This window comes from Caloenas nicobarica, chromosome 14, assembly GCF_036013445.1.
Source record: "Caloenas nicobarica isolate bCalNic1 chromosome 14, bCalNic1.hap1, whole genome shotgun sequence".
Lineage (NCBI taxonomy): Eukaryota > Metazoa > Chordata > Aves > Columbiformes > Columbidae > Caloenas > Caloenas nicobarica.
In genome coordinates, this window is record NC_088258.1 from 7,846,051 (window position 1) to 7,861,606 (window position 15,556).

Below are 15,556 nucleotides of genomic sequence, written 5' to 3' on the forward strand. Positions count from 1 at the left end.
GTGGTAGGTGGGTTAATGACAAAAAGTAATTTTAGAGTAGGCTTCCTTCTTATCAAAGTCCAAGAAAGCCTGCCAAATTAAACAAAATGATGCTCTTCTCCACCCAGAGTGCCTGGCAGCCTTTGCAAATAAAGCCACATCCCAACGCTGTGCACACCCAGCCTTACAGGGCTTGCAGGGAGGAGCACCAGCGACTTCTGATGGTCCTCAACACACAATATGCAGTTGTTGGCCAAATAGCTTGGTGATGCTGTTTGAAGAAAGCCTTGTATTAAAGTCTGTTATTATTTTATTGTTTTTAAATACAGTAATGCTTTTTCAAACATAATCCTTTTTTTTTCCCTTACCTTTTTTCAATTAAAAAATTCCAGGGAAATAATAGTTCTCATTTCCTTCTACTCCTTTAAATGTGTGGGAATAAAGAAATAAAGAAAAAGGGGAATTAACAAGTTTTACAATTCAGGAGTTCCTGCCAAGGTACAATTTTTTCTCCTGAGGAGAAAAAGCTGTCACTGAATATTCCTTGGCTATTTACACACTGCGAATTTTTGCTAACTTACCAAAATATCTTTAAATACACTAAAATGTTTTTAACCTTACAGAGCAATATGCTTGGGTGGTATCCAATGGCTTTGTCCTACATTTCTACCCTCAAAAAAACCCCCAAACAAATAAGGAAACCAAGTCTCACAATCTAGGGGGAAGGGGAGTGAGCGGGGAAGGAAAGCAAAAAATCCAGCATAAACTGCATTTAAGTTAGTTTTGTGATTCTAAACAATTATATTCAAGAAAGCTCAATGAATTAGCCTCTTTGTTTTAGCAGACATCAGCAACAGTATAAGCAGGAACACACCACTGCCCTGCAATTCAGTCTGTGCACAGAGCTCTTGACATGGATTTTGCCTACAGTCAGCGACCACTTTTTATAAATTACCACTTGTTTGAACCATCAGTTTTCTTAGGACTGAAGAGGTTATTAAAAAAGTGATCAGAAAGGCTACTCTGAATGTACTGCTACAAAGCAGTAACTTAAGATGTAGCAAGATGTAACTTACGGAAGCACTGATAAGAGGAAGGGAGGAATAGATGCATTGGAGACTTTCCAAAACTTCCAAGCCAAACAATTAACCTAAAAGCAGGAAAAAAATTAAAATCTTATGCATTCAGAAATTTTGAGGAATAATTAAAATATGGTTTGTTACAGCTTATAAATTATTACATATAAAACTCTGCATATCATCTTCAGCGAGTATTTTTCTTTGGCTTTGTAAAAGTAGTTTAGAGTTTTCTTTTTGTAGACATCAAACATCCTATATTTGGGTGTATGAGAGCATTTGTATGCTTTTGAAACTTAAGTATATTTCCAAACAGGTTACTCATGAATTAGCAAGTTAGGAGGACTGTAGAAATTTCTGAGAATTTGTAAGAGACAAATGAAATTACCAAAATGAAGTATGATAACATACAAATTCACACATAAAAGATTTAAATGAAATGTGTTAACAGAGAAGTTTACACATATAAGATTTTGAAAAAAAATGAGAATAAAATTAACCAAAATTAACCAAACTATGTTTATATACATGAAGTCTTTTTTGTTTGTTTGTTTTACCTGATATGGAGAAAGCACATGCAGGTTGTTTTCAAAGAATTTAAAATTGTTCAAAAAAATGTCTGTGCCCATACTTTCAATGAGTTGACAAGTTACTCCTTTCACAAGCTGTCCTGCACTGATAGGAAAAGCAAAGTTCAATCTTTCGAATATTTAAGCAGGATCTAGTCCTTCCTTCCCACAACTGTGTCCTAAGATACAGTTTCTTGACCCCCTCTCTTTTCCGATTCTTGTAACTGAAAGACTATTGAAAGCAAAAACATAATCAAATTGAAAAATATTGACTGAGCTTTAAAATACCAAAACCTCTGCAATGCTTTGATCCTGATTTTGGATTTGGAGACCCTTTTTAATGAGGGAGGTGAATTATCCTGTGGTACCAAGGAATGAATAAACATAAGTACAAAATAACCACAGAGTGTTTATGCCTACCTCAGAGTCACTCTCATCACAAAACCAGACTTAAACCCCATTTCAAGAGACACCATTATTCATACCTTAGAAGCTCAACAGGATAGTTTTTCTTAGACAGTAACTCATACAGATACAAAGCCTGAAATGAAACCCACCATATATAATGTTAAGCTTAGGTAATTCGGGTGCAAGATGCAATAACTACTGCAAGGTTTTCATGTGCTTGACTCTCTTATGTACTCTGAAGGCATTTCTATGCTCCAGTTTGGCCAACCAAAAGGTTTGGCATCCAGTACCGAATTTCTTCTTCCCAAGACAGACACCACTGACTGTCACTATGGGATGATGTTAAACATGTTCATGGCACACGATCACAGAATAATTTAGGTTTGAAGGGACTTCTGGAGATCATCTAGTCCAACCTTGAATCTCTCTGGACAGAGCCAAAGGACTGATTGTACATGCAAATGTCGAATCTACAGTACTGGAAAGAAAAAAAATTTATGTGGCAGAATCTTGAAGACTTTTAAACTCAGCATATTAATGCTTCCCTTTCTGCAACGTTGTCTCATAATGGTGCCTACGCTCTAAATGACCTCTAGTTGTTTATGTCAAGATATATTTGGGGCAATTCCTTTCTTTTCCATATGTTCCTTAAACACATATGTATTACAACACTTTCCCTATTGTTCCATCATACTAAAGTGCAGTGGAACGGGAATTGCATAATCAGTTTTACCTGGCTTCTTCTTAGTTCTTTTTCTTTCATCATTGAAGAATTATATCCAGTCTGCTTCCACAAATCAGAAAGAGATATTTCTTTAAAGCAAGCTCCTTGTGTATCTTTGACTGATGAAGAAAAATCTCCAGATGCAGCTATCTAAAAAGAGAAACAGGTAAATACATGGCATTTCAAGACTGATGCTTAAATTTACAGGATTTGCTCTTCTTTCTATTCTATGTAATATTTCTCTTAAGAGGATAAAGGAAAAACATGTCAGTATTAAAAATGCCACACGACTAAGCAAGGGACAACCTCTGGAGTATATTAATACTTGGTGTTCAGAAAAAACACTGGAAATATTAACCATTGAGCTAAAACACAAATCTCTGACAACACTTTAAATCGCGTTCAGCATTTCTGGTTAATGTGCCCTTGTGCAGAGAGAATGTGCTACACACTCAAGTTTATAATCACCTTCCTGAGGATCCCTTGTTGTTGTGCAGGCGATAAGTCAGGTAAGTACTGGGATGTTGTGCCTCGAATAATCTGAGAAAGCTCCTTTGGGTTCATACTGTAGAACGACTGGGTGCTAATACCAGTTACCAACGCGCCCATTTGACTAACATTATAAAATGACAAAACCTGCAGAGATAACAGCACAAACAGGATGTTTTCTGGCTTGTGAACATCAGATACGTTTAAAAGCAAAAGATAATAAATAAAGCAAAACTATTATTGTTGAATACTTAATACATTTCTCGTCTGAGGATGCACTTTCCTCAGATTTCTTTCAATTCAGACAAGACTGTCCAGGGAACAAATGCAACCATTTTGTCAGCAGCTCCTTTTTTCGAAACTTCGGAGAGAACCCTGATTCCTCCCATTACAGAATATTTGAATATATAGTCTGGGATCTCTGATCATACAAATTCTGCTTAGGGCAGTGATACGGACAAAATAAGTGTCTCTATTAGTAGATAATTACTTTGGGAGGTTCAGTCTTGGATGCTTTTATTTGATTTAAACAAAATTTTCAGACCACTAACCGTAATAAAAGAAGTCTTGTACTAAACTTCTCAAAATTCATGGTTAACAATGAGAAAAAGCCATTTCACTTTAAAAAATAGAAGGTAGGAAAGCTGTTATCAGAGGTACCTTTTCATATGAGAGGTATTTACTGGATAAAATCATGACTTGGCTTTTTGCCCACCCAGAGACTTGGTTTAACGTTGCAATAGCGTTATGCACCGCTTCAGGTGACAAAGATTCCAGCTGAGTTGAAGTTAGCCCAACCACGGCATCTGACAGAGATCCAAGGACATCATTCAATGTCTGGTTTTGCATGGCAATGTTCAGGAGTTGAGATTTGAGCTAAAGCAAATAAAAAAAGCAGATGGGAAATAAAACTCTGCCAACAACTAATTTTCATTATCACACAAAACTTTAACTGAAGTTTCTGGACTTGGCATTGGCAACCATTTAGTGACCACATACTTCATAAAAAAATCAAAATTAGAACCACGGTTGTCAAAGGAATATGCAACAGGAGGAAACAGAATGAGAAAAGAATGAGCACTGTAAAAAACAAACAAATAAAACAACCAATCAACCAACCAACCAACCAAAAAGGGCTTTTATTCTTTGTATTCTATGATCAAGATCTATTTCCTCTTATTTCTTACATCCCAGTCATTTTTTACTCTTCTCTCTCCAAATTCAAGAAGAAAGTCCCTCCTCTGCTGTTTTCAGGATTAGGTTAGGCAAGAAGATTGAGCACTGTACCCACCTTCTGAACCTCAGCCTGGAAACCTCTCAACTGATTGCATTTAATCATCTGATGAAGTAAAGCCCGGGCGACAGCAGCATCCATCTGTTCCATGTCATCGTAAAAGCAAACCAATAAACCAAGCCTACACAGAAGAAAATACATTAGCTAACTTCTGACATCAAAGGTGCCACTCTCAGGAAACTGAAATACTGTATGTTTTACCCTGCTTGTGCTCAAAACTGGAGTAATTTCTGTCATAAGTGCCTTAAACTGCAATCTTTAAAACTCCATGTGGCCTGAAATTGGGGGGTGAGACATACGCACCATTCTCTGTATTCAGCTGAACTCTACCCAGATTGCTTGTGCTGTTGAAAATTTAATTTTCCTGATTCCACTTGTCATGGCTGTATTTCCCAAGCTAACGACTCCACTTCCCTTGGCAGAATTTGCAGTATAATCTCTGCTTTGAAAAGGATGGAGGGCTAAATAGGTCTCTAGAAGTGGCTTGCTGAGTTCTTATCTGGATTGATTGGATGTTTTGAACTCTAAATCCTGGTTGGATTTCACACACTCATCCATGTGTCAGGGCAGCAGCTAGAGCAATACATAGCATCTTTATCATTTCAGGTTTAAACAAAGCCTGCTGTATTTCACATCAAACATACACCTGACTGACAGATGGAGACCCGTTCAACACTGGCCAGGAGACAACACGCAAAGGTTCAGTCTCAGTTGTGCCAGCACAGCAGTTTGCAAGACAATGTTGTGAACCAGCTGTGGAGCTTCTTTTCCTCCACAGTACCCGCGCTGAAATATTGAAGTCAGCATTTCCATTAACCTCTGTACAGCACAACCGCAACCGTAGCTGGAGGAGAGGAGCACTCACATCACCAAGGGTGACCACCTGCTGCAGGCAGACGCCTTGTGCTTATTTACTGCCATTACCCACAGCCCTGCGAAGGAGGCTTGAATTGTGCATCACTCTCTCTGCACTTTAAACTTCATAGTGATAGTGATGAATTCATTTGTAGGAAGCCTGAATCAGTCTCCTGTCACTGTAAACAACTAGCCTTTGCTTTCATAATCTACACAGGACAAGAACCTACAAAGCCCAGCTTTCCCACTGAAGTCTGGTTTTCAGCAATTCAGCGATGCAGGCATAGGTAGAGTCCAGGCAATAATGTCCAGATGTGAACTAAATCCACAGCAGACAATGCTGCAGCACTATCACAAACCCAGTAAAATTCTGCAGTGCAGAAAGGCTTAGCTTTTAGTTCCTTTAGTCCCTCAGCAACAACCTGCTTAGCAATATAACAAAATACTGCTTCAGCAGCCCATTTGAGTTCATGGGACATCATCAAACTAACATACAAATCAAAGAAACATATATAACTGCATTTTTATAACAAATAATTACCTTCTGATGCATTACTGCATAGCCACCAAGAGCTCTTCATCTCCTTTGGGATTAGCAGCAATGAATAATACTACTTCTTAGAAGTAAAAGTGCATTTAAATCATCAGTAAGTTTAAAATGAGTAATATAAAATAAGTGTGCTGTAAAAATGGAATATATTAAGGATTATGGAGCATGACATTTCTCTCATCTGTGAGAATGTGGCACCTCTCATGAGTGGTAAAATCATTTTTAAGATTTCTGACATGGAAATTTATAGTGTGGGCATAATTCTCTCACTTACATCTCTGACAATCAGCAATACTTATGGAAGTCAGTGAGTTACACTGCAATAATGACGGGAGCTCTGAAGCCATAAAGCATATTCTCCATTAGTTTAAACTCCAAGGTATCCCCCAAGGAGACTACAAATAACTTCAGACAGTGGCATCTTGGGACTAAATACATCCATTTACATGACAGTGTAAATATAAGCGTGGAGTACAGCACTTTGCAGGTAGCTCATACTCACTGCTTGTTTATGAATAAGAACAGCTTATTTTGGTTTTTTATTATCTTAAAAGTAAGTTCAGTGCTCATTTGACATCTCCAAAGACGCAGTTTCCTGCTTGCACACAAACAGCCCCATGTGTTTAAGCGTGGCTCACCTCTACCCTGCAGGACACAGAGGACAGCAGGATGGGCTTTACACTTCTTCTCTTTGTGACCTCTTTGGTGACAGCCCTGCCAGTTAAAAACCACTCGCAGTCTTGGCTGGCATGAGCTAAGATTTCCTCCTTCAATCCTAACTGTAGCATGATTTCCGCAAAACATCTCCATCTTTTGTGATTCAAACAGTCAAGGCAACTCACATCTTGCTATCCCAATTTATTTTGTTGCTGTACTGCACAATGTGATGGAGCTTCGATTGGGTCCCTCGGATACTGCTGTACTCCTCCTCCTAATACTACAGACAACTCCTCACTGTGGAGCGGGAGACAAAGCATTAGCTAATTAGGCACACCTCCAAAAATTCATAAAGTAGGAATTCTTCACTGTTGCTAACTAGGGTTGGATTTCAGCCTAGATTTTTCTGCTGGAAGGAAAAAGCTTACCACATCAACAACTTCATTGGCTGCTTATTGCTCCTCTCTTTTCTTACTTATTCCTTCTCTCCACACACAGCCATGAAAGAAAAAGAAAAGCGGTCTTGCCTGTAGATAGTTGAAGTGTTTCTCATATCAAATCCTGATGAGTTTATTCTTTCCAGGAAAGCTTGTGCAAGCTCTGGTGTGATATCGTACACTGCATCCAACTGCTTTGTTGCGTTGTCATAGCTAATGAATAGTCTTATCTGACCAGTACAAAGAAAATCATGCATCAGGATTATGAAACAATTACATCCAATAAAATATGTTTGACACTCTAAATTAATTGACTCCATTAATGTTATAGAGAAAGGAAGAAGACAGATTGGAATAAATACAGTATTTTTGAAGACAAAGCTCAGTGAGCAATTCTCTGTCAAACTGTCACATAATTTGACGGTCTTCTATCATTGGTCCCTGTCTTTCAGTACAAGTCACAGAAGTCCGATACAGATAAATAATTACACATTAATGACAGGCACTTCCAAATTCCAAAACCAGAAGAAAATTTGGTTGGCAATGGATTTGGACTCACTTTATATTTAAGTAATTAAAATATAGAGTTCTTTTTCATGTTTAAGTTTGCATTCGTGTTCGTATTGTTTGTAGCTGACATCACTTGACAATGATATATCCAACCGTTTTGTTACTTACTTCACTGAGATTGATTTTCAGAATTTCTTCTAATGGGAGATGAACTATGTATCTTCCCAAAATCCATAAGTTTTCTGCACTGACCCAAGAAGTTGATTCATTGAACTCTGTTTTGTACAAATAAATACTCACTACAATGTTAAGAAAGTCATCATTTTTCAAATACATTGTACCCGGTATATTGTTATTGGTAAATCATTTTCTAAAAAATCTGCAATTCAGAAAAATCCTTAGCAGAGAGAGTTAGGTTCCCTCCATTTGGAACCACATTTTTATGAGCCCATATGTTTTTTTAATGAAAATGAAATAGTGTTTCAAATGCCTCAAATTTTCTCATATAAAAATGATTAATGTTTTATGTCGTTGAAATAGAAAATGGATAAAGTACAGGACAGGCAAAATTAAACCAACAGTATTAATATGGAGCAACATTTGTTAAATTCAATTTTCCTAATCAAATATATTATTTAAGAACACCAGGAAGGCATGACACTATGTAACACTTTCTATATCTTATATATTATTATTGATGATACCACTTATTTCAGCAATATGCAATAATGGAGAAAATGAAAAAGCATTCATATACCTATGTGGAAACAGGTTGGCAAAAAATAGAAAATATAGCATAACAGTTAAAAAATGTCATTCATTTAGTAACATTCTCACAGGAATTGAAAATGAAATCAAGATTCAAATATCCCTGAGAAACAAATATTTCTGGACTAGGAGGGTACTTTGAGCCACAAAGACAGCATTTTCTCCAAAGTGTCATAATTTGGATGGCTCAACATGTGATACTTCTTAACATATTCCTTAGCAGTGCTGATACTCACAACTCTGTTAAAATAAAAGCATCAGGGCATTTTGCAGTTTTGGGTATTTGAAAAAAACCCAGCCTACAAATATCAGAAGCTGCAGAACCCCATTTAGAAAGTGATTTCTTTGAAAACAGAGATCTAAGCTCCTTAGCTGAGACGAGACGATGCTCCCAGCAGACCTGTCAAGGCTCCGTTTTTTCAAGGTGATATTATACCTCCCATTGCCAGGAATATCAAGGAAGTTGAAAGAGACGATAGAAGAGTTAAACAAAAACAATCACAATTTAAGGATATTGATTGTGGCCTTTAGCAGAACAGACTTGCAGTTACCAACCATGGTAACTGTGATCCCCCAAAATGTGTTGTGGTTTTTTTTGTTGGTGGCTTTTAAAGTTTTTTTTAATTTTTAAAATACGGTACAAAATTCAAAAATGACAGCCTCCTGTTTTCGCAAGGGCTACCAGCATGCTTCACCTCTGAATTCCTCAGTGTTTTTAATATGAAACGTGCAAGAATTGGCAAATAAATTTATTGAAAGGTTGGACTCTTAGAAAATAGAAGCCACATGTGGTCATCTGCTCATGCAGTGATCCAGCTGCAGGGGCTGCCTGACACCGCAGGGAGACCCAGGATGATGGAAAAGCCCTCTGCATTTCCAGGGGCACAACAGAGACATGGCAATGAGCTCTCTGGCACCAAAACCAGCAGAAATGCTTGGGAGGTGGCCCCGTAAGCACCACAAATATGAGGCTTCTTTCAAGTTTCTTTTCTGCTGAGCTTCCGGGAGGAAGATGCTGCTTCTGCAAAGGGCTGATCCCTTTCCAGGTGCTCTCACTGCTACCCACAAATGAAGTCAAAGTGAATAAATCAGATTATTGCAGGACGCTTATGTTGTCCCACACTATGTGCTGTGACCTGTGGTGTGCAAATATACTTGAGTGAGCTTTAGACTTGTCAGCTTGGATGTTGGTAGCAGTCCAGCTGTGCCTGCTCAGGGCTGATGGGTTCTGCAGCTCATATGACCAAAACTAGCTGGTAATCGGCATTTTATACCTTCAAGAGTGGATTCACCGTGTCTGCGCTGCTTTGCATTGGAAACAGCAATCGGGACACAAGAGAGGCACAGTAATTCTCAGCCCCTCCTGAGCTGGGTGATCTTTTACAAACTGAGGGTTCACTAACGTTTCAGACAAAACCCAACATGTCTGATGCTGTGGGATTTTCCCAGGTCTGCTGAGTATAACCAGGCAAGTTCTGCGTGTGTTCTTCCCCAGTAACGCGCTGCCAGTAAAACCACCTCCTAGCAGCGTCATGAACTTCCTCTCTACGACTTCACGTGTTACTCTGGTATTTTGAAACAGCAGAATCCCCAGGAGCCAAATTTTGCTTCACTGAAGCAAGTAGGCACTTTGCATTTGATTCTCTGGGAAAGAGGAAGAACATACACATCCAAAAGTCTAAAATGCTCCCACGACAGCTCTGCTGGGATGTTCAGTGAAACCCAAGCACTGGCTCTGATGCCTCAGTGCTGCCGCCACTTCGCAGCCCCTGTCCCAGCTGTGGCACATCTGTTTAAGACACATTAACAAGGCAAACAGATGTGCTAAAATGCATAAAATCAGAATTAACTTTTTCTTTTTTTAAATCTTGTCGCTTTTCTGAGCGAGTCAGTGCCATGTGTAGTAGAACTTTCACAACATCCTGTATTACTTTTATATTTTTAAACAGTGTATTGGGTAATGTATTCTGAGACAGACCTATTTTTTCATTCTGAATAGGAGTTCAGAAGTGAACAACACACCTGTGCAGAGTACCTGACAATTGTCTTAGAAAAAGGACTAGAGTACAGAGAGCATGTATGTCTATAGCTCTGTGCAGAAGAGGTGAAGAACAAGCATCTTTGGAGAACTATTTGCCATGAATAACTGTATTCTGGAGCAAAGGTATTCAAGACAGCTGCTCTTAAACAGACCTATGTTAAATTTGGGAAACAATGCATTACAACAGACAGGCCTTTTGCTGACTTTTTTTCTCTTATGATAAGCAAGAAGAAAATACTTTATTGTACATAACATACCACTTATGTCATAGGATTTTTGTAGCATCTGCTTCATCCAGCCATACAGAGCTCTCTGTGTATTTGCTGAGGTTTTGTCATAGAGGTCCTTGAATACTGTCGATCTAAGTGATACAAGGGGGTATTAGTTCACTAATGAGTTAAATATTTTTTTTTAATGACGCACATGGACAAATGTTTTTAGAAACATCAACATATAAGCAGAAAGCTATATCTGGAAAATAGACTGAGACCATGTAGTAACCTTTTTTAAAAGGTATATATAAGTTAGCAAATGCTACATAGTATTAATTGTCTCTGGAAAATAAATGGCTTACAAGTTTCTGAAAGCATCCTCCTGCAGAACATTTGGGAGTCTCCCAATTACATCAGGTTGGAGATAGTTCACTGCTGACATGCGCAAAACCTGGCTTAGGATATCCACACAGTCCAAAGCACTCAGAGCCAGGAAGCATTTATCCAGTGTTATAAGGAACAGGGTCCTGTTTACTCCTGGACTTTGAAAAATTTTCTCTCTAGTGTTCTCCCAGTCAAGAATAATATTTCCCATTTCCTGCAAGCAACAAAGGATTAAAAGAATGTCTCTGATTAATTAAATATACTGTTCATTTTGAGGCCTGATAGAACGCACTCTACAAACAATGTGATGCTGTTATCGTAAAGAAGAGCTGCAAAACACCGTCTTGGTGAATTACCTCAGATAATGCCTTTCTGGCAATGGCCAGAGACCAGCTTGAACCTTTTGACAAAATCAAAATGAAAAACAAAAAATAATCCAAATGGCTGAAGTTACAGTGTGTGCTCTCATAAAAGAATTGGTTACTTGGAGAATGAAAGGATATTGGAATAGAATGGGTATTATATCATATATAACTGAATATGTAGATGTCTCTAGAATAGACCTTTTCTCATGCAGTTATTTCTTGCAGCCGTTACTACAAACATCCCCTCCAGAAGATGGGGCAACATCAAAGAACCAAGCCCAGGGAATACATTTACCCTGGTTGGGGATGGATTGTCAGGTTGCTCCATCTCACAAGTTGACATGTCTGGGACAACCTGTTGAGAGCTGATAGTCCCAGGTGTGGCGATTTGTTCATGCAGTATTATCGGTCCTGGAAGAACCAGGTATGCCACTTGAGAAGACAACATTTACAGTTTATTGAAAGGGCTTATGCTCTACCGCTCTGGCTCCAGTGCCTGCTGCACACCTATCCTGCTTTGGCAGGAGGAGCTGCGCTACCATTGTTTGAAGAGTGGATTATACAGTGTTTTTTCTGGGCAGCCACCTCAGGCGCCTGGGGAAACACTCCCTTTCTCCCAGATTGATCTCCCGCAGCTCAGCGATGCCCACGCTGGCTGCCCTTCCTCCCAGCAGGGAAGATGCCCAGTGCTCTGACACATCAGGCTGTGATCCCGCCCCTGCAGTGCAGATCCCTCTGCAGGGGCCATGCTCCCTGGGCAGCACTCACTGACCTTGAGAGACTTTTCAGATGGGTCACAACAGGGAACACATCACAGAAGCAAGTACATGATGCTGTGCTGCCTCCCCTCCAAATTGCCTGACAGTTTGCATGCATGGTCCTATAACTAATTAACAAAATAACTAATTTCACCTTCTTCAGTCATCTTGGCTCTCTTTCTAGCCACTAAAGAGAAGCAGATACTCCCTGAGAACAACTGGTGTAGGAAGGTAAATCATTCTCTGGAGATGCATTTCTCTCCACTGATTACAGAGAAAATCCAGACGACTGACTTGGACTCGGCACAAAACTTTTAGACAAGAATTATATTAAATAAGTCAAACATAATTGAGAGGAGCTCCTAGAATCTAATCCAAGCCAGCTAAATAACTGCATGGAGTGCACTGTGACACCCCCAGTCTGGCCCTCTCCCATTTATCTAAACCATTGACAGTAGCTTTTCTTTATGACAGGTGCAACGTGACTTACAAGATGGTCCTTTCTGCTGTTGAAGAGATACTTCATTGCAGTTTGGAACTGCTGATGATCAAGTTGTTGAAGTTCAGATAGTAGCTTCCTAGGCTGGTATAAAAGGTTCTTCAGGTAACTTTTTATAGACATCTGAAGTATAGAAAAATACGCATAATATACCTAAAACTCAGACTATTGTACTAGTGGCATCTTTTACCCCCTGAAAATCTCTGGCTAAGGAGAGAGAAGCTCTTGTATTGTGTTGTCAATGATTAAATAACTATACTTAACACAAACTGTAAACAAAAATAATCTAAATGTACTTCTGAAAGACAGCAATTTTAAAATCCTATTCTTGGTTTCCTGAGCAACTCCTCTCCAGTGAGCCATTTAACAAAAGTACCTCAGTTTCTCACTTGATAAAACAGGAGTAATAATGCTTTTCTGCTTCACACAGCAGAGCTATGAAAATGAAACTATTAAAGAGCTCAAAAAAAAATAATCAGGTACTGTGTGCATATTATTATTACTCAAAAAAAGGAAGGAAACGTGCAATTAGATGGGAGGAAAAGTCTGTACCAGGTCACAAGGCAAAACTATTCTCTCTCACATCAAACTGCATTACCAGTTAACAATCTCATGCCTGTTTTGAAAATCTCAGGGGAATTATAACACTGGAACAGAAAGCACTGTAACGCTCATTAGCACCAGGCTGGAGTAAAATCCCTTCGAAGTCCTGACAGAATTATTTCAGAATTGGTTTGGAATTTGACTTGAAACTGTTCTTTGTTGTCTTTGCTTAACTTGCATACCCACCAACAAATATTAACATAGTCAGGCCCTTGTTGTCTAGGGGTCCAGGCTTACAGCTCCAAACCGAATCAAACGGAAAGAAGCAATGTCAGCCTCATGCAGGTTTGGATGAGCTGTGACAGGAGAACAGAACTTGGGAAAAGGCTCACACGCTGTGGAGCTTTTGGGAATGCTTCGGGCTCAGAGATGGCACATTGGACACTCCTCTTCAGAGCAAGGTTGTGCGTGTAGGGAGGAGGGAAGGGTTTAGGCTACAGCTCGACTTAAACCAGCTCATAACTAATCCTATGACCAGGGATAAAGAACAACTACTTTTTACTGTATCACTTCCACACTGACAGTTTCGAAAAACAGAGTTCAGAGGAGCTTTAAAAGGTGGATGCATTTTGCATAATGCTCTTGAGTCTCAAATTCCATCAGAAACACTGCAAACTACAGCCGGTCAAAATCTGGGAGAAACCTGCCATTTCGTGGAGAAACAGCATGTGTATACACTCAATTCAGAAACAATTGCTGAGCCTGAAAACTCCTAATTTCTGCTTTCCATCAGAGGAAAAGAAAAAAGATTATTTTTTAAATTATTTCTGCCTTGCATACTCCTGCAATCTGAGGAGAAAAAGACGACAAAAAAATCCCTATTCTTATTTCCTATTTATCTGCTACACTGTAGATCTGTTAGATATCTCTATTATTGACAACCTAGTTTTGGCTACAGACATAGGTTGCTTTTTAATTCCTTGTCAAATAAAATTTTTCATTCATTTTAAATGGCACAAACCTGTAGGCTGCTAATAGTAAACATAACTTCCTGGGCATGAAAATATGCCATGACTTTTGTAAGCATATCTGCTGTCCAGACATTAGAACTGTAACAGAAAACAGGACCAAAATGCCAGTAAAATAATGTAACATGCAAAATAGCAGATTACAAGACAAAACAATGCGAAAAACAAATACTGTTACTAATACCATAATGACACAAGTCCTCAGCTTTTTGGCCTAAGGAGGCTAATAGTCAACCTATTTAATGCAATGAAAACATGGTTCAATAAGGAACAGAACAAATTGATTACGTTTTTTTAAATCTAAATCCACAACCACCCACAACAATGTCAATTTTCCAAAATGTTGCCATTACTACCATCTCCAGGCATGAGACAAGCTGTGCTGTGGCCAGTCCGGAGCTGTAGATGTGCTTCCCAGCACCCTGTTGTGGCTGTTCTGATTTGCTTGTAGAAGTACGGTGACTAAATATCTGCTGCCTTTCCCTCAGCAGAGTCATTAATTTCAGCGTGTCTTCTTTACACAGCCATTGATTTTCTCAAAATATGTAGGAGTGAAATTGCCTTTGAGGCTTATGCTGCTCTTTCATATTTAAACAAAATTAGCAAATAATTCCAAGGTCTTCAGGAGCTGGAGGAAATGGGATGGGGGATGGAGCAGGACTGAAAGAGGGAGATGGACAGAAAGCTGGAACTGCACCTAATTTCCTTAAGAAGCCACTCTGAAACATATGAACAAAGCTGATTATCAAAGCTTTTGAAAACTGTAGCAGGTATTTCTTCTCAGGCTCGTTCTGTGCATGTTTTTTGCTTTATCGTGACCAACATATTTTTCTTTGTTAAGAGGAAATACACCTCACAGGAGATCTAAATCAAAGTAATCATATGTGCCAATAATGTTCCAGTTTCTGTGGAAATGAAACAGATCATATCTGAAGTGCAAGATAATACTGAAAAAACAAGTTGGTGAGAGTGATACATTACCTCTGAAAATGAAGTACATCAAGGAGGGCTACACACGAAAAATGGAACATAAAAAATTACAGTCAGATATTGCGTTTTAATTCCTTTTAGAAGCACAAGTGGGAACGATTTTGTACGTTACCATTCAGATATTTCCCAGTTATTACTTCCTCCTAAGGAAAAAATGGTAAATATGTGTAATAAATTGTTATTTATAGATTATAATATAAAATGTTAATAGAGAAATCAAATAAAAATACTAACCACAGCTTTGTGCAATAACGGAGGCAAATCTGTAAAAGATTATCTCATTACTAAAAGTTGATTTAACGTTTTACCATTCAGCTGTGCTATACAAAAATACATTTCTTGTATGCAGTAATCAAAACTATATATACACATATAATTTATTTATAAGCATTTAATGAAATTTTGATTAAATATATTTAC

The 15,556-nt window shown here is 38.5% G+C and overlaps 1 protein-coding gene across 1 annotated transcript in view; it reads right to left on the reverse strand.

The window, feature by feature from the left end:
* OTOA (otoancorin) overlaps window positions 1-15,556 on the reverse strand; it is a 36,050-nt gene that overhangs the window by 20,243 nt on the left and 251 nt on the right. The window contains exons 2-17 of the mRNA XM_065644973.1: window positions 15,371-15,399; window positions 15,249-15,279; window positions 15,128-15,155; window positions 14,140-14,227; window positions 12,567-12,698; window positions 10,932-11,167; window positions 10,615-10,718; window positions 7,717-7,823; window positions 7,129-7,268; window positions 4,537-4,660; window positions 3,906-4,121; window positions 3,225-3,392; window positions 2,766-2,906; window positions 2,110-2,165; window positions 1,613-1,730; window positions 1,056-1,129 (exon numbers count right to left, since the gene is read on the reverse strand). Coding sequence (XP_065501045.1) covers window positions 1,056-1,129; window positions 1,613-1,730; window positions 2,110-2,165; window positions 2,766-2,906; window positions 3,225-3,392; window positions 3,906-4,121; window positions 4,537-4,660; window positions 7,129-7,268; window positions 7,717-7,823; window positions 10,615-10,718; window positions 10,932-11,167; window positions 12,567-12,698; window positions 14,140-14,227; window positions 15,128-15,155; window positions 15,249-15,279; window positions 15,371-15,399 — 1,792 coding nt within the window. The remainder of the gene's footprint in view (window positions 1-1,055; window positions 1,130-1,612; window positions 1,731-2,109; window positions 2,166-2,765; window positions 2,907-3,224; window positions 3,393-3,905; window positions 4,122-4,536; window positions 4,661-7,128; window positions 7,269-7,716; window positions 7,824-10,614; window positions 10,719-10,931; window positions 11,168-12,566; window positions 12,699-14,139; window positions 14,228-15,127; window positions 15,156-15,248; window positions 15,280-15,370; window positions 15,400-15,556) is intronic.